The sequence below is a fragment of the Bombus fervidus genome, chromosome 9 (assembly GCF_041682495.2).
Source record: "Bombus fervidus isolate BK054 chromosome 9, iyBomFerv1, whole genome shotgun sequence".
Classification (NCBI taxonomy): domain Eukaryota; kingdom Metazoa; phylum Arthropoda; class Insecta; order Hymenoptera; family Apidae; genus Bombus; species Bombus fervidus.
Window position 1 is genome coordinate 9,196,185 of NC_091525.1, and position 26,690 is coordinate 9,222,874.

General features: G+C 38.2%; 1 protein-coding gene across 5 annotated transcripts in view; it reads left to right on the forward strand.

The window, feature by feature from the left end:
- The window catches only part of LOC139990946 (fibroblast growth factor receptor homolog 1), a 113,344-nt gene that overhangs the window by 59,188 nt on the left and 27,466 nt on the right, over positions 1-26,690 (forward strand). For all 5 annotated transcript variants that reach the window (XM_072010611.1, XM_072010610.1, XM_072010607.1 and 2 more), the window contains one exon: positions 18,875-19,014. In XM_072010611.1, the coding sequence (XP_071866712.1) occupies positions 18,912-19,014 (103 nt within the window). In that variant the 5' untranslated portion in view covers positions 18,875-18,911. The remainder of the gene's footprint in view (positions 1-18,874; positions 19,015-26,690) is intronic.

Genomic DNA, 26,690 nt, shown 5'->3' on the forward strand with positions numbered 1-26,690 from the left:
TAATGATCGATAAGCAGTTTGTTTCAGATTTTTAGCTTTATATCGTAATATTCAGCTACAGCTAAACGTTGCGTTGTAAGGCGTGACTTTGTTCCACGTATTTGTTAAAATTTATCATACTTCGCTGATGAGGATAATGGCACTTGATATTCCAACGTTGTAAATTGGAAACATGAGGTTTTGCGTTTGTTGGAATATCGAGAGTTACGAAGTCATTAGGAATGTCGCGTGTAAATTATTCACGAGTATGATCTTTAAAAATACAAGTATTGCTTCTCGAAATCTTGCGATTAAAATGCTATCGTGCGTTCGATGATAAACATTCTAATACGTATGCTAATAGTAAATATCGTAAATGTTATTACAAGAATAACGATTAAACCAAATACAAACTGGATCTCTGTATGGCAGTTGCGTTTACATTGTGGTCACACTTGGATTTTTATACGCTCGTAAAATGCACATTACACTCTCTATATATGCAAAACTCTTAACACATACTGTTTACAGTGACCCTTGTCTTAAGCTGCGTGGTACACATTTTTATGCACAGATCCTCTTGTCGCTCGGAATTCTCGTACAACTATACTCACGAGATAGACCTTGAGACTCCTTAAATCCTAGTTTCTATTCTTCACTGACAGAAAAAATGTCACGACCCTTTCCTCCTCCGATTCATCTTGCATTTTACGAATATTTATTACAACGATATTCGCGGTTATTTATGATAAATAAATTCACGGAACTAATTTTGTTTGTTCTTCGAAAAATCCCACGTTGATTATGCGGAATATTTAAGCGAAGAAACGTAGAAGTTTACAGAAAGAAATTTGGCTTCCGAGAGGCTCGTAATATAATTGAAATATTTCTCTTGGCCCTTCGTAATGTAACGAGTAATTTTACGACCAAAATGATGAGTAATTTTTCACAACAACGTACGTGCTTCATCGAGCCCTCGAGAAATCTCGAAAATATCTGGAAATAAATTGAAATGACCACGTCGAGAGGACGAGAAGTGGTAAAGACCACTTTTTCGGCAACGTTCGCGTTAAGCTGGCGTACGCTGACTTCATCCTCGCCGGCCATAATTCATTACACCATTTCGGCCGCGTATATTACACACCGGGACGCCTTGTTCCGAGTCGACCTCTCCCTAATTTAATGCCGGTATTTAGTCTACGGTTCGCAGCACGCGCTGAACAAAACCGTGAGCCGAAAATCAAGAGCAGACGTGAAATTACCGAAAACGTGCTTGGAAACGAACCGTGCTGCTCTTGTTTCGACTTCGATTCACATGTGAGGAGCTTTGTTTCCTAGTCCGCGTAGGCTGAAATTGTTGCCCTTGGAGGATGAAAGCAGAGACTCGTTCACGCGAAACACGCGTCTCTTAATCGGAAATTAATTTCCGAGTGATGCGTGGAAGAAAAATTTCGAGTTGGAATATCCAGAGGTGGGAACATTCTTTGGAATATTACGAGTTTGGTCATTTCTAATACGATTATTTAGCTTCTAAATTAAAATTACACCTTCCCTCGAAGGATCTTTCTTTTCATGGAAGACAGTTGCATTTCTTGCAACACGATGAAAATTCTCTGCCATAAAAATGCGCATTCTCCGCTCTAATGTAGCAAATGTCCAGCTGGACAAATTGTAAAGTACAAATTAAATGATAAAAAAAAATTCTCCTCTCTAACCCCAAGCCAAAAATGAAACGAAAAGCAAGAAAGAAAACGTAGGAGAACTCCCTTTAATTAAAATGATTTTGAATTGAAATTAAACGATAAAATCCTTACACAAAACACTTTGCAACACGATGAGAATCAAGATTAAAAGAAAACCAGAAAACCGGGCAGGATCAAAAGAATTCTAAACACCCCATATACACAGGATACATCGCCCAAGAACGAATGGACCCACGGAAGGCCAGAAGGAACAAATTTCACCGGCGTTTTCAATGGCCGTTCTATCGCGCGATACAAACAGAATCCATCGTTAATTCCCGCCATAAAATCGTTCGTATCATCGAAGGGAATCCTAAATGTTTCTACCGTTACCATGCAATCCTTTTTACGATTCAAACCGGCATTCTCTCCCTCCTACTCTTCCTTTCAGTTTCGTCTTATTCCGCCTTCTTTTTCTCCACGATTTTTACGAGCTACCGTTAAAAGCATCTCGCCTAACAAAATATAAAAGTGGCGCGGGAAGCGAAACGCGTGCGGCGTGGAAATTCTTGCGGTACGCGCACGTGAAAGGCTTCATCCCAGAGGTTGTTGTTCGCTGTCTTTGTTCATTGGCGACCGGTGGAACAGCTCAAATATTGATCGAGAGAACACGTTCGAGCTTCTCGTCTTGACGAGTCGAATCTTCTATTCTTCCAGCAAAGAATATTGTTCAGTGGATCAGGATGGCGAGGTCGAAGATGCATTCCGTAGCAGAGTGCACGGTAAATATGGGAACGAGTCACTGCAAACACGCAGTCGATGATGATGGAGGTCATTGCAACGTCTTCGTTTCGTTCAATTTGTGTTTGCAATCGCAAACCGTGGACAATTGGAAAATTCGATTGCATTGCATTTGAGAATTTTGCGAAGGTCGATGTGACTTCGTTTTCCCGCCTTTTGGCCGAGACAGCGAGCATTGAGACACTGGAATTTTTCAAGTCTTTTGGACGATCCTAATATCATTTAATCATTGTGAAAGATTCAGGTGACTTTTTGGTTGATCTTTGGCCAAGAAAGCGAAAGTCCAGGATTGCAGTTTCTTTCGGATGATACTTGGTCATCGTAGAAGATCGGAGTAAGTTTTTGGCTGCTCTCTGAATTAGTTGGAAGATTGGAAAAACGAGGATTGAAATATTCTGGTTATTTTTAGTGACGTTTAAATGAAAATTGAAAAGTCAGCTAGACAGAAGATAACAAACCGGGGGGAATATTTCTTTCATCCGGTGAAATCGTGAAAGAAAAATATTCAGACCACCCACAAGACCTCGCAACTTCCCCATACGAGCAGAATCCCATAGAGTTAGAAGGGACATCTATAGTAAGCGGCTTACTGCAAAGATCGACACCCTTCCGGATATTTTAGGATAACACTAACCTGACACAATCTTTCCCCAGCATAATTTGTCGATACAATCGGTTTCCCTTTCTTTCAAGCATATGACAAGATTTCCAAATTTTTATCTCAATTAATAATTATAAACCGAACTGTGTTAAGTTTCCAGCTAAATTAAGTTGAAATTTGATACGACAATTTTTCCCTCTTTTATATATTCTGCCATTTCTTTCATATACGTCACTTTCAATGCCAATTTCATCTAACCCCCATATATACTGGCGCACTTAAAATATCGTTTAACAGATCCTACGGAGATTCTGGAATTTCGACTATTGTCATAATTTCAGCCTGAAACAACGCGTAATATCTCAGCAATCTCGGATCAAGTCAAAGTTCGAGCGTGAGTCTGCTACGTTCCTTTCATCCAACCACATTTATCTAACGTTGGAAGACATCTTCATAGTGTGAACAAAATATGAGAAAATATCGATATTTTCGTTAAGTATCTTCTCACGGCATTGCAGATCCTCTTAGCTCGCAGCAATGAGAACAATCTATACCAAATTCGCGGACTATAACAGGTTAAAATTTCGTTATTGAAATATCCACGAAACTTGTCAGCAAGTTTTTTTTATTATTTAATTTATACTCTACAATTTATCCAGTTGGACATTTGGTAAATCTTCCTAACCTAATTGCTGAAGAACATATGGATGGCTACCCCCAACGGGATACCATCTTCAGCAAGTTTATTCAATTTCGTGTTACCAATCGAGGAGTAAACAACATCGAAGGGAAATAAAATAAAAAGGCGAAATAAACGAGAACTACTAGCCAGTCCTCGACGAAACCAGAAGAAGGAGAAGAAGAGACTCGTTTAAGAAAGTGTACCACCTTCCCAGCGCGAAGAAAGAAAAACGAAAAAGGCGAGCAGCATAGCGAGGCAACGTCAAGACTATATGAAAAGTTGCTCTCAAAGGGACACTGAGAAGCGAATTGTCGCGGCCGTGTAGTATGTATAGTCCAAGTAGATTTACAAAAGGGAGCGTAGAATCGTAGCAACGGTCGGACAATCGAAAGAAAAGATTCGCTGGTGGCGCGCGTTGGCGTGAAATAGCGACGTCGATGGACGTGGCGTGGGGCTGTGGCGGAGCACGTGCTTCCGGTTTACGGCTCACCCAGTTCTACGGTTTATGGTGGAGGATTTATGGGCCGGGACACGGTTCACGGGAGCGTTGCCTTCCAGAAAACCAGGCTGCACCTTCCACAGACCCCTTTTCCCTTCTTTCTTTCCTTTTTTTTTCCTTCCTCTTCCTTTTTCTTCTTTTCCCTTTCTCGTTTTCTTCCTCCGCGCTTCCCTCTTTTGATCCAACGCCGACAAACACGCACACGCGGTGGGTGGATGGGATTTCTTGACCGCGAGAAACGACTTCGATTAGACTCCCGAGTCGAGGGAACGATGCTCCACCCCCGCCTTCCAATCGCTTCGTAAATTCTACTAACAATAAGGACGTGCTTTGTGCTCGGAAATCGATACCATTCTTTACGACTTGGCACCTTATTTCCTTTCTTTTTTCTTTTTCTCGATGTTCTCGCGGTGAGGATAGGCCTCGTGTCGGTCGGAGATCGTTACGGTATTCGTTTCTCGAGGTTTTCGGGGTCTTTTCGACTGGAAGATACGTACACAGCGTGCGCTATTTGTAGGATGAGATAAGCTGAGCGTTGAATTTACGAATTATACAAATCGATAAGTATAATGTGGCGATATAATAAAATACAATAACGCGATTGACGCGTATAATTAATATTGCGTTGGCAACTAAGTGATTGCGGATTTTGTCATTATCATCTAATGACAAAATCCGCAACCACTTAGTTGCTAACCCAATTTAACGAGGGATTAATTTAACGAGGTATTAAGCAACGAATTAATTATTCCTTTAAGTAGAAAATGTCTATTTGCTGGATATAACGATAAGTCGACTTACTACGACTTAATTATATAATATCCAGTGGTTTGTATAATTATACTATCGCTTTGTGAAAGATTCTTAATGTTATCTTACTAGAAAGAAGCTGGTGTTAATTGAAAATGGTACTCAGTACATGTGTGTTAGAAACCCTTGGAAGAGTTACTTTTCGTTTGATTAATATAATACAACAAGATAGTAGGTTGTTGCTCCTAATTGCTAATTAATTATCAATTTATTTGCTTCGATATAAATGAATAATTTAAGTGAGGAATTCGCATACCTTTGTAGGAGAGTGGAGTATCGCGCGATAGTTGTTTTCACCTTAGCCATACGACTGGAAAACGGGAACGCGGCCGAGTTCAACGTCAGAATTTTAATTCGTTGTCCGACAGTCCTAGAGAATAGACATTACGATGCACATGGTCCGAGACGAGGATAGTAATGCCAGAGTGGAAGCTTCGAACTATCAATTTCTTCCCGCGCTTCATTTAAATAATATGGAAATGAAAGAAGACGGAGGCCGTGGGATGACTGTAATTTCAAAGGATTCCAATTTTTTGATCACAAAAGAGCGCAGCTAAATCTCTGTGGCGGTGAAAGGTTGCGCCCCCGAGAATCGGTAATTAAGGGTTTCGAATTTTAACACTTTGAGCTGAGCTTTTGCGGCCACACAAATTTCTATAGCCAGTCTTTTAAATTGTTTCTGCACACGTTATTCTCTTTCTCTTCCTTTTTTTTTTTTTTTTTTTTTTAATATACAGTTTGGTGAAATTATATGCATTACAAACGATCGATAGTTCGATTTATATTTGTGATAATGAAAGTTACCAAATTTGGAAAATATTCCTACGTGTCTCGAAAATCAAATTAATATAGTATACTTAAATCGTCTGTATCGTAACGTTTATTTAAAACAACATATTTATTACCGTAAAAGTGTGTATATCGAATATTTCTAAATACTAAAATAATAAAATAAATAAATAATTTTGAAGGACGAAATAAGAACATCTTGGGATTATTTAAATTAAATTGAAATATTTATAGGAATAATCATCTCTGCACTGGATATATAAGAAAACTGATTCCAAGAATCCTCGTCTCTCTAAGCATCAAACGAACGTAATTTCCCAGCGAACACTTGAGGAGCTAAAAAATTCTTCACCCTCCGACACAAAATTTAACTGAAGCCAAGAAAAAGAAACAATTACGAAACAGTAATAAAAGAAGAACGTTCAGAGTTTCAACTTTGCTCCACAAAATACTCTTTTTAACTACCAAAACAAATTCCCCCTGTTTCTCCCATAAAATCCTAGAATTTCCATCCAACTAACTCCTACCTATAAACATAACCTAGACCAGGCGCCAAGCCTGCCCTTAGTCGCCATTAAACCTGTAAAACTCGATTTAAACACAAATATCCATCGAAGGAAACGCAATTAGCCAAAAAACCTTTACTACCTGGTGTCCAATTAACGAAACAATGAAGCTAATGCTGTTTCCGTGTAAACTAACCTCTCACGATAAGGCTAGCGCGCGTAAATTCAAAAGACCGGTGACGAAGGAAGACCAGAGAAGGTTAAAAGAGAAGAAACTAACGAAAGAACAGAAAAACCATACTTTGTCGCACGGATTAAGGCCGTAAAATTGTCTTCGCGCGATTCTCTGCTGGAAAAGTCATTGATTCACGCGCGGACCTTTTCTTTTTTTATCTTTTACGTTTCCATGATAATTGTTCCTCGAGCCGCGGCCATTTTAATGGACAGTACAATGGATATTTTTGGCGTAAAGTAAAATTAGTTGTAATTTGAAAAATGAAACATTGAAAGAGACTTTCGTGAGTTTGGAAATGTATCTTGAAAATGTCACGATTCGAAATAATTCAGTTTAGAAAATCACAAAGATGATATTGCTACCATTTTTATAATTCCTTTTACCAACATTGTGCGTTTAATAATTAACATGTAATTTTGTTTGCAAGCTTCCGAAAAATGTTTCGTCTTTCACGAGTATTCGTGAATAAGTTGTATTATTTTCAAGATGTCCACATGTGCGATATAAAAAAAAGCATGTATGTGATTCCATCGTCGATAGAATAGCGTTCCTCGAAAGGAAAATTTCTCAGGCCGAAAATCACAAACGCGCGGAGGGGATGCGTACGGTTTACTGGTCGAGACAAGGCGTATTTCGAGGCTGGACAAATTGAATGAAATCGCTTGAACCTGTTCCTTGGCCTCCGGGGACCACCCGTAATTATCGTAACGTAGGTCAGGATTTTGATGGCGTCCGGCAAGGTAGTAATTTGAAGGTCGACGCCGACACTCTCTCGCTCATTCCTCCGAGTATTTATTAGCTGCGCGCCTTCGAATTAATTCCTAAGACCGATAAAGTGTAAAAAGAGAAATTCTAACATTAAGGAAGCTTGGGAACTGTGATTTTAGGTGATTTATGGGGAAATGGGAAGAGCGTTTTTCTTTGTTTCTCTCCGCTGTCGGGCAAGTGGAGATTATCTTGAGGAATGACAGATTTAATACCAGGAATACTACGGTGGTTGAAAAAAACAAATCGTAATTTTTTTCAAGTAGAAAAATTAGAAATTCTATAGATTTCACGATCAAATTGAGCGAATTTTTGGCCACTTGAATAACTTTTCACGAAGCTTGTTTTTCTCCATTGCTTTTCATTTTGACTTCCTATCAAGCGTTAAAAATACCTGCGACAAAACGTGTGTAATAATAATTCAATTTTAAATTGTCACATATCGAAATTATCGTACACGTAAATGCATTTTGTATTATTCCTCGATGTTACGCGAGTCGAAGATGATTAATTGCGCGCATTTGTAAATTATTTAATCGTCGTGTTTGCCACGTAAATTATAGTAATATCTCTTCATCAAATATCACTAATTACTAAATATCATATTCCACGAATAATATATAATAAACGGAACGAACTTGAAAATTAATTATGTTACAAATTGCAAGTCGACTTGTTACGATGTGCTAAAAAATAAATGGTGAAATACCGACGCAAAACACTGCAACGAAACGCTATGGAAATCGAAGATATTGTAATAAAGAAGATGAACAACGAAACGAACGCATACGAACATAAAAGCTGAAATAAAAAGCGTTGCAGCGCACGGTCAAAAATACTAGAAAGAAACGTGAAAACAGGATAGAAAATAGAACGAAAAGAGAAATAAACACGTCGTTAACCGATGGGAAAACGTGCCCGACTCGCTATTTCTTTCCTCCACCGCCTCCGCCTTTCGAGAACGTCGATCTCCAGCGGCGATCCTGGCGATCGGCCAGATCGGCTTCGAAAAACGTGTTCACCGGTCACGAGGAACCGTTCGTTCGTGCCAAATTGAAATACGGTCCTGGAAAAATGATTTCTAGCGCGTGCTTCGCAAACGAGAACAACGTTTAACGCGTCACGCAGCCGACCACGTCGTAAATTTTTATAGACCAGAGGCGTGTCAATTGAACGTACATCATCATCCCTTGTATCTCGTCTGTCTTCGTGTCAATAAGATTTATAGACAATAAGTTGTACGAATTTCTTTTGATTTTAGCACGTTTGAACAAATTTTTCAGACATATTTTAGCCATGTTTGATCCTTAATTAGCAAAGTGGTGCGCCGTGTACGTGGAGTTGCCACTGTGAACGCTATTAACGTCACCGGCCACTTCGTCGCTCTACGAACTTTTTCCAATTTTCTTCCCTTTTCTTTCCAACGACAATTGAAGGATATAAAATTTCCGACAACCAATAATCGCTATATCCACTGGGTGGCGAGTTTATTACCGAACAATCGATCGTTGCAAAAGTTATCGTCGTAAACCGAGTCTTCCAAACGGATACAATCAAAGGTGACAATTATCTTAGCCTTCCCTGCCTTATGCGAACTGGTTAATTTAATAAAATCACCATAAACGCAACCCTTGAAACTTGTCTCGTGAAGATTTCTTTTTTCTTTTCTTTTTTCTTCTTCGTCGTTAACGATCCCTTCGAGGATTCTTCTAGGAGATTGTTTTCTTTTCAGCGACCCAACGAGCGCCAAGGTAGGTTTTCACCCTAACTTCGGAAAACATTAACTAGCCGAGGCTGAGAAAGGGCGAAAAAAAGAGAATTATGAATCTACAGGCGGACGATTAATATTCCTCGGACGCTATCTAAAAGCCGAAAGAAGTTCCTTTCCCCCTCGAGTTTCGTGGCAGGGACTTTCTTCGGATCCTGTCACTTGTTTCACACTCTGCGGAGAGAAAACACACGCGTGTAACGCGTATCTGGTTTCCTTTTTCTCGAAGAAAACGTGGACGTAAGGAAACTCCTGGAACGTCATGGGTTCGAGGGAAAACTAGGTAGAAAAGGGCGAGCCGAATCTTGGGATTTTTGCAAGCTTACGTGCTCCCTTGGCGTTTATGGCAAAAATCTGGTCGCCAGATTGCGTTGGAACGTGTAGGAGAAGGTTCCTTTTCTATTCGATTCTCGAACCAGTTCATCTTCCAATATGCTTCTGTAACTCGCTTGCTTCCAATTTGTAAGCAAAAAATCGTAGAAATTTGGTCTGGAAAATTTCAACGCCTAAGGAAGCTTCCCGCTCTTAGAGAAAGATCAACGTGAAAACGTGCAAGATAGAAAAAGGAACGATAGAAAGTAAGAAAAACCGACAGATCAAATTGGAATATTCGCGATAGAAAGCTTAAAATTAAAAAGGAAGCTAAGACCTTACGTCGCACTATTCTTGCCAACAAAGCGTCGCTAATCGAATTAAGAAGACTTCGCGAAAGTCAGATATATCGCCAAACGCGTGTCCAAAAATAAAAATCCAACGCCCATCTTCTCTCGCCATTACCAGAGGATCTAACCGAATTAAAAAAGATTCGGCGGAAGAAAGGGATCCACTTAAGGGTGCGATGGAAGACGCAATAAAGAGTTCTTTATACTTCCTGAAGGAGCAACACATCGCAGCAACGATAGGATAATATGACAGGACCAGAGTCACGGTCATCCCTTGAGGAATTCAAATTTACAGGCAGCCCGATCTTAAGCGGACCACCCGAGGGGTTCGCTTAGCATAAATTTCGGGGATGGGCAGGTTCTTCCTTCTCCCTCCTACTCCTCACCTCCTCCCTTCCTTTCTTCTTTCGAGATTTGTCGAAGGAAATCGGCTGATTTACGCATACAGCCACATCAAAGCCACCTCACCGAGCCAAGAAAATATATTCCACCCTTGTGCAACAATTAACGGTGATTTATCACGTGGAAAAAGATTCGATTTCTTCGGTGCGTGAGGACAAATTGAAAGTTATTCTCTGCGACGGTCTATCATTTCGGAGCGAGAAATATGGGAGGAGATGGAAGTTTCGTTGCTTCGTTTTTTCGAACCTACAAACATTAACATTCGCTAATTTCCATAGTTTCGCATTGTTTGATCTTGGAAACCTGCGAATACCGTGGCTTTCGAATTTTGAAACCTTCGAATCGTTAAATTTTCAAGCGTTTCAATTTTGATTCTTAAAACCTTTGGGTATACGAAGTTTAAAATTGTGAAGCTTTCGAGGCGGTAGATTTTCAAATGTTTTATTTTTTTAATTTCGAAATTTTCGGATATTAGAAGTTTCGAGCTTCTTCCACCTTCGGACTGTTAATTTTCCAAATGCTTCGATTCTTCGATCTTAGGACTCTCGGCTATTCCAAGTTTTCGATTTCGAAACTTTCGGATTGTTAAATCCTCGAACGTCCTAGTTTCCTTGAACCTTCGAACATCCAAGCTTGCAAATGTTGGAATTTTCGAATGTTTACATATCAAAACGTCCCAATTCCAATCAGGAAATTGCCAGAGTTTTAAAATCCGCGTTACTTTCGATCGTTAAACTCTGAATTTATAAATTACAATTTATAAATTATCAAGCATTCGAGCTTGGAAACCCTCCGCTATTCCACGATTTCAACCCCCACAGACAAATAAATCCTCACGCCATTTCAAAACACCGTAACCGCAACAGAGACCAGTTTCGTCATGCGCAACCAACGAACCCGCAAACTGCTGCACCTCCAGCCACAAACATCTCCTTCAGCCTGAATTTTTCAATCTTAGAAGAGGCGCGTGGGCATGGAAACCGCGAACGAACCTCACCGACTTAACCTTCGCCATTCCATCATTACCATTTCGCAAGGTAACATCAAATAGCTACAACGATAAACGTCATTGGCACCTCGTTAATCAGCCGCCAATCGTGATGAATGTTACATCGATGATTTGAAACGCGACTGAGAGACATTTACGTTGTTCTCTTCTGTACGATTCGAAACCTACGTCACGTTGGTCTCCATGAGTGAGACGGACACGCTGGTTTTTTAATCTTATCAGATAGTAGAGACGAGAGAAGGAGAGAGAGAGAGAGGGAGAGAGAGGAGGGAGAGAAAGAGAGAATATAGAGACAGGATCGAATACATTATCTTATTTACCGGACAGCTTTGGAGAATTGAACGCTCGATAAAGCGTGAACGCATAAATAAGCGGACGAAATATTCGGTTTCCGTGACGCGATTATCGAGCGAATGACTCGGCTCGAGGGTCTACGTGAAACAGAATTTTAATTTCCGGGGATGGTCGGTTGGTTGACGACACGAATTTTCTTTTTAATTTATCCCTGCGTGTTCGTGTTAATTTACGTATGTAAATTAAATATGTAAATTATTCGAAGGAATCTCCTTTTTTCTTTCGTTTTATCGTCGTTTTCTCTTCTTCGAGATTGAATGGAATAAATTTCGAGGCAAGTTTGTTGATTAACGCTAAGAAGAAGCGGCAAGACAGTCACTGTTCGTGGCTTGAAGAATTATTGGACCGAAGGTGGTGGATACGTTGGTGTAATGAAAGTAATCGAGTAAGCGGAGAATATTGGAAAATTGGATTGCCTACGTGTTCCTCTTCCTTGTCGCCTATTTGAGATAATGGAGTAAGTCGATTGTTGGACATTAAGCTTTCACGAAGTGGTACAGAGTGCAGTTAGACCAAGTTCGCAGAGGATTAGATTCTGTGAAATCGTTTGTTGAAGTTTGTTCTCTTCTTAACGCGTTCTATTCCGAGTTCCAATAATAAATTGGAATAAGCGTCTTTATATATTTCTATAGCTATATTACAGTCGATTAGTAGACGTTAAGCTTCTATGAAGAGGTTCAAAATGCAGTTTGATAATGTTTGTAGAGGATTAGATTTTGTAGAATCATAGTTTGTTCCTTTAAACTGCAATGAACATTTTGATATATTTCTGCAACTATATTACAATCGATTAGTAGATGTTAAGCTTCGATGAAGAGGTTCGAAATGCAGTTTGATAATGTTTGTAGAGGATGAAATTTCGTAGCGTCGTAGTTGATTCTTTTATTAAATACTTTCGGTTCCAGTTTCAATAATAAACTGGAATAAACATTTGTATACGTTTCTATAACTTTATCGCAGTCGATTGTTATTGTTGAACGTGAAGTTGATTAGTAAATTTGATTAGGAGACGTTAAACTTCAATGACGAGGTTCAAGATGGAGTTTGATAATGTTTGTAGAGGATTAGATTTTGTAAAATCATACTTTGTTCCCCTAAACTGCAATGAACATTTTGATATATTTTTACAACTTTGTTACAGTCGATTAGTAGACGTTAAGCTTCGATGAGGAGGTTCAAAATGCAGTTTGATAATGTTTGTAGAGGATTAGATTTTGTAGAATCATAGTTTGTTCCTCTAAACTGCAATGAACATTTTGATATATTTCTGCAACTATATTACAATGGATTAATAGACGTTAAGCTTCTATGAAGAGGTTCAAAATGCAGTTTGATAATGTTTGTAGGGGATTAGATTTTGTAGAATCATAGTTTGTTCCTCTAAACTGCAATGAACAATTTGATATATTTCTGCAACTATATTACAATGGATTAATAGACGTTAAGCTTCTATGAAGAGGTTCAAAATGCAGTTTGATAATGTTTGTAGAGGATTAGATTTTGCAGAATCATAGTTTGTTCCTCTAAATTGTTTCGGAGTAAGCACTTTAATATACTTTTACAACTTTATTACAGAATGCAACTTACGATGATACGTGTAGCAGAATAATTTCGAATAAATAATAACTTTTTTTACAACTAAACATCTGTTTCTCTTAAGCAAGTCAAGCTGCGTCTCGTAAATTTCAATCTACGTCATTGAAAAAGTAGTAAATCTGCAACTTTATTACATGCTTTACGTCATCGAAACCTTTAAATTCAATTTTTAAGCAATCTGGAATATCTATGAAACGTTCTGTCGAAATTTCTCTTCGCCATACCAAAAATCTATTTTACCACAGAAGAAACAACAAAACATACAACTTCGTTACACATATCATTCCAGCACAAAATTTAAATTTCCTGTTACTTCGAAATTTCCCTTTCACTATCCCTAAACTGTATCCCTAACTTATCCCTAAACTCTAAACTAACCAGGACAATCTTAAAATGTAGCGAAACATTCAAATCTATTTTATTATTTATTTTTCTGTCTAGCATCATCGAATAGCTGAATATTCCATTCTCAATTAAAAACCTAAACTCTGATTACAAATCCCCTTATCAAAGCCACATTGAGCAACTGCAAAATTGAAAAATAAATATTATTTATTTTTTCTTAACGCCTTTCTACAATGAACTTACGAGACCAAGTAATTTCTTCTTTTAACGTCTTATTATCATCATCATCATCATCATTATTATTATTACTAACGCTTTACTATATTCATAAACTTATGAAACTGAGCAATTTCTTTCTTTTTTTTTTTTCTTTTTTTTTGTCAAAATTCAACATCAATCATACACAACAGTCGCATAATAAAACTATAAAACTTGCACAAAGTGGAATCGCATGTGCGATAACGATAAGATAATTGCGGGATGCATCGCGTATTTCTCTAAATCGTCCAAAATTATATTACACCTGCCACGTAAATTAGAATACGAACCACCGACGAAACAATAGCACATAGAACTTTATTACACGGTTCGTGTCAGAACGTAGCCTAACGTGTAGCCTGGCGAGGTGCAGTTCATCGCGCGCAATTTGCAACGTGTAAGTATAAATACTTGGCGGTGAACAGTTCAACTCTCAGGAATAGACGCTCTGAACGCGTTACATACAATGTGTCTTTTCGCCTAACGAGCACGAAGCAATGGGTAGCGCGAGTAAATCTGCTTTCGGAATTTAACGCTTGAAAATGGTGGTTTATGCGTTTCCGGATGTCGTTAATGCAACTGTTGCGAACCCTAGGATGACCAGTCTTTATAATATGTCTACTAAACGAGCAACACGATTTTTCTCACTCGACGACATATGTTTGAATCTTCGAATAATTCTCAATCAACTTAGAATATTCGCTGGCTGATTTGTTTGGTATTTCGTTGGTCGTTAACATTTGGCGTACAATGACGGACCACTTGTTGCGATTGTGCTTTATGGTCGTCGCTTCAGCTAGGACGAAATCGGAAACCAGCTTGAATTATTACGAATTGTCTGTAGTTTTCGCGATATACAGTCACTTACGAAAGTGTTCGAACATTTTAAAAACTCTTTACGCGTTATAGAAAACCATCGTCGCGATTGGGAAAAACTTTTTGGTCTGAGAATATACAGATCGAAGTCACGAGATATTTCGTGGAAGCGTACGTTTCGCAAAGATCACCAAAGTATTTCAACGTTCAATTATCCACGATATTTGGTAGTGGAACGTGTTTCGTACTGATTATACTTTTAGGGCTACTAATTTTGGGCTAATCGTACATTCGCGATAAATGTACTTGCAATTTCTGTTGTCATTTTCGATTTGGTTTTAAGTTTTATTATTGTAAGGACGATACTCGTGTCTCGTTACAGAGCTCGCGAAATTTCACAAAAGTTTGGATACAACGCTCGTGATGTATTGGTAGAAAAGGATCTGTGGTAAGTCTTGGAATATTTTCTCGTTCTAATAGAAAGAGTTTCCAAAATATCGCGCTACTAGTTGAAAAATAAAGATAGAATTTATGTTACGTAAGAAAAGAGAGCCGAAGCACGCGAGTGAATGTCGCTGTTCAAACGTAAATTCGGAAAAATTCAAAAATATTTATCGCTAGACTGCGGATGTTTATGCAAGGACATATTTTAATATATTTGCATATGGCATATGTTTTGCATAGTATTTTAGTTCTTAAGCACACGCACATATATTATGTTAAATATGTATTTATTTCATATTCATCTCATCGTGTTACATTGCTATCATAGATGACTAGGTATAAAGTATAGTGTGTGCGTAACATCGGGCAACCGCTTCGTCGCTGGATTCTGCACACGAGAACCATGAGAAAGGTTTATATAAATATACGTCTTATTTGATCTTGTTTTCCAGTTACAGCAAGCTTCTTCTTAGGCAAAGAATTTACATTACATCTGCATACCTGCAGGTTCAAGGGATGTTCGAAGTGACGTGCTTACATCCGAACAGAAACCAAAACTAGAGTCTTGTTCGTCGCTTTTATCTCTTTTATCATTGACTCTCATACTCCCTACGTTTCAGCCTACGTTATTGTTCGTTAACTATCGAGTTGTCTTTGTAAATAGGTAGGAGAAATTAACTATTCTGATTATTCGAGCGAATTATTCCTATATAAAATAAATGTCCGTATAAAACATGGTTTCACGTGCAGAATCCAAAGCCGAAGCGGTTCACCTTGTATAATTATGAAATATTTATGAATTGTATTAGAAATTAGCTTTTGTCCGCGACTTCCACTACTTGTCGACTACTAATACACGGAGTAGTTTCTGAGCAGATGAATTTTTACGAATAAAATTCCCACTAATAATAATATTTCTCGTACCAGCAGCTAGTTTTTTGTAGCTGATTTTTCGTGATGAAAGATATTGATTTATAAGAAAGTTCGATTTCAGAACAAACATGACCGATGAATAATAATCATCGTGTTGCTTGACCTCTACCAAACATGCCAGCGAGTACAGCTCAGATGCCGGGCTATTTCTCAGCTTCTACGAAACGAATCGAGATGATACATACCCCATTTTCTTTGCTGGGCACTAAGCTATACAGCACAGAAAACCCCATCAAGATCTATTGAGTAGCTTTTACGTGATGCGAGTACAAACAGATAGACAAAAATTCTAAAGATTAGTCTTTTCGACTTCATAGCTTATAAGTTGTTCCTGCATCACTTTTTATTTTTTTTTCTTTTTTATTTTATTCAATGTACAGGTACAACCCTTCTACTGTTTTATTATACGTATATACTGTAGACTATTAGATGTACATGATATACGAGATACAGCTCTCGTATTATTTTATTATATGTATATGTAGGTTGTTCAATTGTATAGACACAATCTTTCTACTATTTTATTATGTATAATAATAATCTATTATATTATTCTTTAGTATTTGTTATATGGAATAATCTATATATAAATTGTTCAGTCTAAAGACATAAACCTCCCACTGTACTTTTACTATACATATGTGTAAATTATTCGATATACAGACACAACCCTTTTACTGTTTTATATTATACGTATATGGACTATTCAGTGTATAGACACAGCTCTTGTACTATTTTATTGTTCAATGTATAGACACAATCTTTCTACTATTTTATTATGTATAATAATAATCTATTATATTATTCTTTAGTATTTGTTATATGGAATAATCTATATATAAATTGTTCAGTCTAAAGACATAAACCTCCCACTGTACTTTTACTATACGTACGTGTAAATTATTCGATATACATACACAACCCTTCTACTGTTTTATGTTATACGTTTACGAACCATCTGATGTATAGATGCAGCTCTTCTACTGTTTTATTATATCTATATAGACTATTCAATGTATAGACACAGCTCTTGTATTATTTTATTATATGTATATGTAGATTGTTCAATGTATAGACACAATCTTTTTACTATTTTATTATGTATAAAAATAATCTGTTATATTATTGTTTACTATTTGTTATATAGAATAATCTATATATAAATTATTCAGTGTAAGGAAAACAACCCTTCTACTGTTTTATTATATATATAGAGAATATTCAATATATAGGCAAAACCCTTCTGTTTTATTATACATATATATCTTTCAATGTGGAAAGACAATGTACAACCCTTCCACTGTTTCATATGTTCTTTTTCTATCATTTATTTCAATTATGTCGTTTATTTACACGTATAGATCATTCATCGTACAGCCATAATCCTTCTGTCGTATTTGTTTCATCGTATGCATAGATGTACGTATAGAAGAAGTGAACATGTAGATGCACGCAGTTCTAAAAAGAGGATCCCGTTTCGTCCGAAATATATTCAGCTACGTCGCCTCATCATTTAAAAATTCAATTAAAAATCAACCTTCTCAGAAACGTAGCTCACGTTCTCTAGAAACCAAGTTCTCTATTACACGTTCCCCCGAGCCTAATCTGAAGACACTCCGAGCAACAGATCCCGCGAGGTTGCGGCCGAAGAGCGAGTTGGTTATGGTGCAACGTGGTTGATCTATGGGGTCGAGTGCAAGGATGCACGCCGGACGTGTTCTGGCGTTCGAAATCCTCTGACACGGCCATGTGTTCCTTTTCTAGCCCGACGATGGCGATAGTACAGTCTATTATACTTTATGGGAAAGACACCGTGCATCCCGATAGTACTCCATAAAGCGTCCCGTCGTTTTCGATCGGATTTATGACGATTCGCCACACGCGCCGCTTTGCCGAGGAGGGAAAAAAATAGAAAAAAGAAAAGAAAACGAAAATGGAAAGACGCGATTCCGTGATGTTACTTTATGGAGCCCCTTGTAAACCGGTCCGATGGTTACTTTTAAACACCTCTATTTATTAAAGAACCAGGTTGCCCAACGATTTTTGTCGATCGTTTTCGAAGGATTTGGCGAGTGTGTAGGCGCTACGGTGTTCTTCGTTTTGCTTTTGCTTTTCGTAGTTTTCTTTTCCTCTGCTGTTCGATGCGCAGGTTTCGTCCGTAGGTTTCGTTCCGTTTGGAACAGTGGTTGTTTGTTTGTGCTGGGCATTAGGAGTTTGTAGTTTGATAGCAGCTAATTAATTGTCGGCCATTAGGAGTTTGTTGTTAGATAAGAGGCGCTAGGAATTTGGGCAGAGCTTCAGGAGGTTTGGAATGGAAACTGTTGGACGTTGCGATGCCCACGAAAAGTATTTACGTGTATCTTTCTTTCGTATCAAACTTTTCTAGTAAAATTATCGACAAATGATACCAACTTTAATATACTTGGACTCGATTAATTACCATGCAAATACTTTTTATAATATGAAATTGTTGGAAAAGGAGAATTTTCATAATGTAAGTTTAATCGATGGCTATTGAATTCTAAAACTGCTCTGTCGTAAATAATGGAAAGTATGATTTATTTATTCTATTCTTTCCCCATGCATTATTAAAAAATAAATCCTAATTTTCGATTAAAATCGATTAAAAAAATAGAAATCCTAATTAATACCAGAAAATAATCACAACGACTGATTTTGAAATAAAAATTTGTCGTTCGACATTCGAGATAAACAGTATCGTTTCTAAGTATTCGAATGACTTTTCGTCAAACGTATGGAAGAAACTTATCATCAAATAAGATTTCATTTTTAAATAAGAAAATATCTTTCTTATGTTATAAAACAAGTCAAACTGCTCGAAGCAACGAGTCGAGTGAAACTACTCGAAACGTTCAAAGATGGATGAATTGGATTAACAAATGGATTAGCGGATTAACAAATGTGTTTTCTGTTACAGAAAGTCATCGATGCCGCGCCACTAGATATTCGTTTCTATGGTCGAAGCAGTCGGGATGGCGATCGTGAAATGTCTTATCGTTGGGATACTCCTGATGTTGGAGATCGATCGAACTACCCAAGGACAGCTGGTTCGACTAGGTGAGAACTTATAATCGCGCTGGCTCGTACACGATTTACCCGTGTAACATGGCACGAGCGGATTTTTCTGATAGCTTTATAAAGATTTTATCTAATATTATACGTTATACTACACTGCCAGACACGTATATCATTTACATGCTATAGTTATTTATATTTACAACGATCCACATCCTTGTATTATAATATACGACAGAGTGCGTGCTACGAGAACGTCAATTAACGACCTGAATGCCCATTAATGGACCATTTAACGACGATCTGTTATTGAAAATTGAAACGAGCCTGTAATTAGCCGTTTCAAAATATAATAATTGAAAAATCATAAAGTAAATACGACAACCGAGCACGCACGTACTTTACGTGGTACAACGACCTCGGAAAGAATTTCTATTTCAAGAATAACCCCATAAAGGAAGGGAAAAGCGTTAAAAACGAAGCACGAAGTGAAAAATTGCTGGAATCACGCGGATAGCGATCGTCGTCGCGATTCCACGCAGGATGAAAGGCGAAAAATGCTAAAAATACACGGAAACTGCCGGAGGATTCGTTTTCGCCGGCGAACGCGATTAAGTGTAACGGTCGAACGTTTACTTTCCTCGTCTCTTCTCGGCTACTAAATTTCTCCGCCTCTTTTCATCCAACTTTCGCGCATCTACAAACGTCTACAAACTTGTAGAAACACGTAAAGAAACCAGAACAACGTCGTTTTTCTACGCTCCCTTGAACCCTTTCCAGACTAATACCACGAGTTTCGAGATAATATTTTCAAAGATCGCTGGATTATTACGATCTTCCCCGACAACACTCAGGCCAATCGGACTATACGATCGTACGATGAACAGAACCACGTGTCCTATCTAAAAAATTCTCCTTGCAAATTCCTTTCTCAGCGAAGTATAACCCATCGTATCACTGCGTGTGAAACAAAAATCCGTGTTGATTTAGGAAGGAGACTTTGGATTTGTCAGAGGATCAAAAAAATATTCGCGATATTTTCATTTGTAACGAAAAAAAAAAAAAAATGAGAAAAGGGAGTCGTAAGAGGGCGAAAGAAAAAGGAACTTCGAGACACGAGGGTGAAATAGATGGAACTGGATGGAGGAGGAACGTAAAAGAAAGAAATGGAGGGAAGATCGGAGGGAGGAAGGACTTGGGAAATATTCGCGGATGATGGAAGATGACGGGTCTCGATCGTAAGAAAGTCTATCGTACAGCTTCTTCGCGCCAGAGTATTTTTAATTCCGCTCGTTCGAGCAGGAGGAAGCAATTTTCTCGTCTGGAGCGTCGAAAGAATTGGAAAATCGTATCCTCGTCTTTCGATCTGTCCGCGCATCCTCGAAAAATCAAAAATTAAATTTCTCTAAAAAAAAAGAAAAAGGATGTACGGATGTATTCTATCGAGGAAAAGACTGGAAAAAAATTACCCTGAAAAACTCACCCTAAACACTCGGCACAGTTGTCCCAAACGTTGGACAAAAAAGAAAAAGAAAAGGAAGAAGATTGGTGAAAGAACAAAGGTTAGCCATTATTGCAAGCTTTTCTTTCAACGAGTGCTCTTCGACTGCTCGTACCTCCGTCATCGGACTTTTTTCGGTCGTTGGAACGCGGTGAAAGAGGTACAGGCCTTAGCCATATGCTACGTGGTGGAATTTTGAGAAATCAACGTGTCGAAACCGAACCCATAAGCGTATGTGACTCTTTGTCCATCTTGAATCTTGGCTCTTTTCCAGTCACGTAACTTCTAGTCCATACCAGGAATTAAGGCTACAATTTTATTAACGCAGCATTGTCCTACAAAAATGTATTCTCCTTCGAATTTACGTTCTGCTTATGTCTAGCAGTTGACGATACAACTCACAAGTAATCGCGATTCTCACCGGAAACATGGATCGATCGAATGAGATTTTCCTATCAATTTACGTTATCTTCTGTTTGTGAAATTGAAATAGAAAATTAAAAAAAAAGAAAACGTCGTTCGTTCATGAAAGAACGAAGAACTGATTTGGAGATTGAAAATCGAACGGTTCGAAGGTTCTGACGTTTCAGAGGTTCAGAGGAGTCTGTGACGGCTAGACAGACGATTCATGAGCGAATAGAGTATTTTTAAAACGTAAAAAGGGGATAGAAGGCAGACGAAAATAAAAGACAAAGTCTTTTTTAGAGGTTGACGAGAAATTCCATTTACGAGCTATGGCAAAGTCACGGGGATTTTTCTGCACTTGAAAATATCCTCAACATTGTCTCGTTTTTCTAGACAACTGTTCGATCGATAGAACCAATGGAAAATGTTACAATTATCTGAGTTATCCTCGGTCCGAAATTTTTTTACGAAATCATAGTACGTGAAAGTATAGAGAATTCAATTTCCAGGGATTCTTAAAATTATAAATCGTGCGAAATTCTAAATTAATTAATTTGAATTTGAAGAAGATTTATGGATCATATTTATTTCATACGATTTTGAAAATTATAAGCAGAAGGTTATTAACTATATCTCAACTCGAAGTCTCCGGTATCATAAAATTATGTTTATTCGAAAAGAAACCGTAAATTCTAAGTAACATTAAAAGTAAATAACACGACGAAATCGATCGATTAAATAACGTCTAATCTTGTCGACGATCTTATCGTAACTATGGAGCATATGTATGTAGCGCGTATCTTGATTGATGAGAAATTATACGCAATATCGTTGGGTAAACTTGTCGAAAATAAAAATTCATTTTACTAGATAAGAATCGTTGCAGAAAATTTCACATTTATTTTCGTATTTGTTTAAGTCGAATCAGTTTGGGTCTCGTCGCTTATTATCTCGATGTTTCGACGAATTATCGTGTCGACGATCGAGATCGAAAGTAAATTTGAATTTTTACACTCAAACCTCCGAATTTGAATGTTTACTTCGATTTTCGATTATGTCCACTTCGTACATTTGAATGTTTCAATTTAGAGTTTGAAATTCCACTTGAATCTCTATATTTCAAGCTTCGTTCTCCATTCTGTCGATCTAAATTTCTAGGCTACAGTTTCTTTGAATTAAAATTCGCATTTTTAATCGAAGATATTTGGACGTCGTCTTATTTAAAACTTACAATCTCGTTCCATGGGAGATGATAACTTCTCGAGAATATACAAGCGTTAACAAAGACTGCGGAAGATCAAATATAATTCATCAAAAACTCGTAACCTTTTCTCCCCAGTGCTTAGGTTCCTTTCAAATTAAATGACAATGCAGAACTACTTTGATCTTCTCAATTCTCTTAATCTACTAAAATTCATTTCTATTGTAAAATCTAACTGAATTGAAATGGACAAGCTTGATCAACGATACAAAATTAATATCGAACATAATAATAGACTAAAAATGAGATGAAACCATTAAATATACATCAGTATGATCGTCGACTAACAACACCAGATATTTAATATTTATTACAATAATAAATTAAATATCAAAGCAGAGGACGGCGATATAAAAATATTAAAAATTTCAAAATTCAGTTACATAGAACTTAGAACGTAACTCTTAATGAATACGTTTCGTTAGCCTGCGCCACCATTACCGAATTCCATTAAGGTTTCCACGCAACAATGGAAACGTCAGTTTCTAGGAAGCTGGTCAAAGTCGAATTTCACTGGCCGACCGATGGAAAACACGACAACATCTGGTGAACAGATTCCGATGCGGGTTCTACGCGTCCTATTAAACGCTTTCTCCAAACGGTATTTTACTGGAAGCCGTCGTTTCCTTGGAATTTCCGGCAATTGCACACGTGCGATCGTTAATAAGTAAAGCAATAAGGAGGCGTTGCTTGCTAAAGGACTAACTACCGACTACCTGAGAACCTCCACTTATTTTATGATGTTTCCTACGTGGTAGAAATCTCGAAACGTGCGTACTTGCTTCGGTAGGCTATTTAAAAGAAATATTCACGGTCTTTTACTCTTAGATTTACGTAGATTCTTTTTGTATCGTTGTTCAATGTTCACTGTTCATGCAGTGGTTATCCTTGTATCATGTAAACGACAGCCTTAGAATTGTCAGAATTTTTCCAACACGGTTCCAAAGTCCTTTAGAAATTCTAAGAAATCTTCCAAAATAGTCGTAAGATCCTTTAAAAATTCTGAAAAATCAGAGCCATCGCAAGTTTCATGTCTTCCGTGTTTGCTTTGCCTAAATCAATCTTCCAAAATCCCTTAAAATCACTCCAAAAGTCCTTTGGAGGGTGTTTTGAACACGTCCAACATTTTTGTAAATATTTACAATTTTCTATTTTTCTCGCATTTACATGGATTCTTTTTGTATCGTTGTTCGTCATATACTGATTATCTATATACCATGCAAAAGCAACATCCGTGCAAGCATCGGAATCCTTTCAAGATAGTTCGAGAATCCCTTGGAAACTGTAAAAAATCGGAACCTTTGTAAGTTTCATGTTTGCTTCGCCTAAATCAATCACCCAGAATTCTTTAAAAACACTTCGAAACTCGCTTAAAATCTATTCTGCACACGTGCGAAATCTCTTTGAAAACTCTTCCAAATCTCTTCCAGACGTGTCTCCAAATTTCCACCACTCCGTCCCCCATTTTTCTACTTTCGAAGCAATTTGGAAACATTCCAGAAACCTGGCCTAAACACCTCGCTGAAAGATTCTTACGAAAACCTCTTCAAACTTCAAATTTTTCCCCAAAATCTTGTTTCAAACCCTTTCAAATCTCTTCTGCAATCTTCTCCAAATTTCCACCCTTCCAATCTCCACGATTCTACATATAAACCAATTTAATATCGTTGCAGAAGCTTAAGCTTATCAAAAAGCCCGCGAAAGATTGTTCACGAAAACCTCTGCAAATTTGTAGTTTCTACCGCCAGTCTCTGCCCACCTGGCGTTGATCCCAATGAAATCAGCGAAAACGATGCTTCAGCCAGCCGATTCTTCGTCTTTCGTCTCACACAGCCGGATAGAATGGAACTAAATTCGACGTAAACGCGACAACGAGCAGAAAGAGAGAGGAGTAGACGTAACGACGAAGAACAAATGGAAACGGGCGAAATCAGGACGCGACCGGTGAATTTACTTTCCGGCAAGTGAATTTATTGATAACCGGCCGAAACACTCGCGTTGCAACGATCCATATATATGTGTATTATTATGATTGAGCTCAATTGTCCAATTGGCCGGTCATTGAATGCCATATGCGCGGGCCAGGCTCGGCCCGTTATTAGCGGCCCGTCGTCCACATGGAATAATAATTCTCAACCCGACGTCGGCCGCGTTTCCACGGGCCCGACCAGGGCCGTGTGCCACGTATTCTTCTCGCGCTGCGAAATTGAGAGCCTCTGCCAATCCTTTGTCTATTAAATGTATTCAACAGGGTAATAGCGGCTGACATTACCAATTGGACAATGAAAGAGATGGCAGCGTAGCGCGATTTCTAAAGGGGGATCCGCTCAACGCCAGCGAGGATTTTTCGACAGGAGCCAATCATCTTGATGACGGAATCCATGTTTGTCTTTCGTTTTAACAGCCACCATCGGTGAAGGATCGATCTCAGAGAAGTTTTGCAGAATGCAACGATATGGTTAACGAGGAGGATGATACTTGGTAGCTTGGAAATTTCGTTTCTAGGAGGTTTGACCTGAGAGAAATTTCGCTCAGAATGATACTGCTAATGGGAAGTATAAATTTGTTCGTCGTTCGGAGATCTAGTTTCTACACACGAGAATTATCAAAATATTAATATCGAACATGAAATTCCGTTGTTTGAAAATGTTCAGTTCTTCGATATCCACGACGCATCTCCATCTTGCACATCTTATTTGCATGTTGAGAGATTCGGTCTAGGAGAACCCTGGCGTGAAACTACTTTAACTGAGAATATCGTTAACGTATCTGTAATATCCATGTTTCTGTGTACTCCAAGAAGGAAGAATACCGATCTTCGCGATGGTTTACTTCAGAAGAAATATATCTGAAAAGATTGAACGCTCCTTTACGATGCAAAAAAAGAAGAGGCGATAGTAGCCAGTCTCCAGCAACGATTCCACTTACTTCGACGACAATACATGCACGAAATTTATGCTACACAACGAGACAAACGTCGCTCTTCGCATTTAGTTATTTTAGCAAGCACTCGACCAAGGCTTTAATCACTGCCTTCATACTGCATCCAAATATAATCCATAGCAGCCAATGAGCAGACATGCTTAACGCACAACTCGTGGCTGAAGAAGGAGCCAGGCAAAAGCGTACGCAGTGAAAGAAGCATACTTGACCTCGGCCAAAGCCGTTGCAGCTTAATTACGATTGTCTGGCATCGAAGCGGGGCTGCGTACACTCATTAAGATAGCAGCCGGTCTTGAGCAGTGTCCCTTAATCTCTCGAAAGGGATCATCCTTTTTAAGGTATAATTATGCAGCCGGGATAGGCTGTTTCTCTGTCTGTTCGTTTTGTACCTGAAACAGCCCAGTGCGCCAGTTGAATCTCCCGCCGTCAAACCATCCAACGTTTCTATCTGTCAGGCCGTGGCTATCCTTTTTTTCATTCGAGTATCGTTCTATCCGCGCTGTTGTTTTATATCAAAGAGACAGGAGGAGGCCCCTCGAGACCAGCGTGGAATCTTAATTAGAACGTCCGAGTCGTCTGGAAACAGGACACGAATTCGACTATCTCTTCCAACTAAATAGATGCACCCAGTCTTTCGGGCACCTCTCGATCTAACCTTGCCCCCTCCCCCTTTTTCCAAACCCTTTGATAGGGTAGTAAGATGCGACAGGATCGCTACGAAAGGGTTCGGTAGAAACATACACCTGTTGTTCTTTCGTGAGTTGATGTTCTTGCTTTTCTTCTTTTTCTTTTTTTATTTTCTAGACTTTGCTTGCCACGCATTATGGTAAAGGTCGTCGTTCAAGGTGAAGGATTATTGGGTGAAGAGAAAGAGAGAAGAAGAGAAAGTTCAAGGGGGTGGATTAGGAGAATTTGGAGAGTCGGTCTCTGGTGATGGAAAAAAAGTAAATTATCGAGAAGCAGAGTCGATTTTAGGAAGATGATATTCGATGGAAATTATGAACCTTAAATTGTCCAGTTTTCCTGAGAATTAATTAGCTCGATATCTTTATAATTATATTGTATTTCTATATTTTTATACAGACTAAGAATCTTAAATTCGAGATGCATTGCTTGGAAGTATCAGATTAAACAATTTTCCCATATCTACCAACGATTAGTCAACTTTCCTCGATTTAGAAATATCTGTGTTTCGAAATGTGTCTCATAGACAAAGTTTTCTTTATCGCCTAATCCTTCGTGCTGGCAAATCTACCAAAACGTTTTTATTACTTTGCTCTAATCTACTTAAATCTGAGAGAATTCTGAAGCGCTTATCGACGCTTCCACTTTACTACAAAGTCGTTCGTTAAGACAAAAATTAAGAAGATAGAGAAATCAGAGGTGAACCGTGCGAACTAACTCGTTAAGTAGACTTAGAGCTAATGGTAATTGGTTGTCAAGCAAGGGAACCTTGCACAGGGAATACATATGTAAATTATAGGGTTTGGTTGAGGTATTCAGATTGGTGGCACTGATGAAATTGAAATGGAAATGGAAAGCATTCGATGCTTCATTGACCCGAGCACAATATGTAAATTAAATAAAATTGTAAAACATACTGAATAG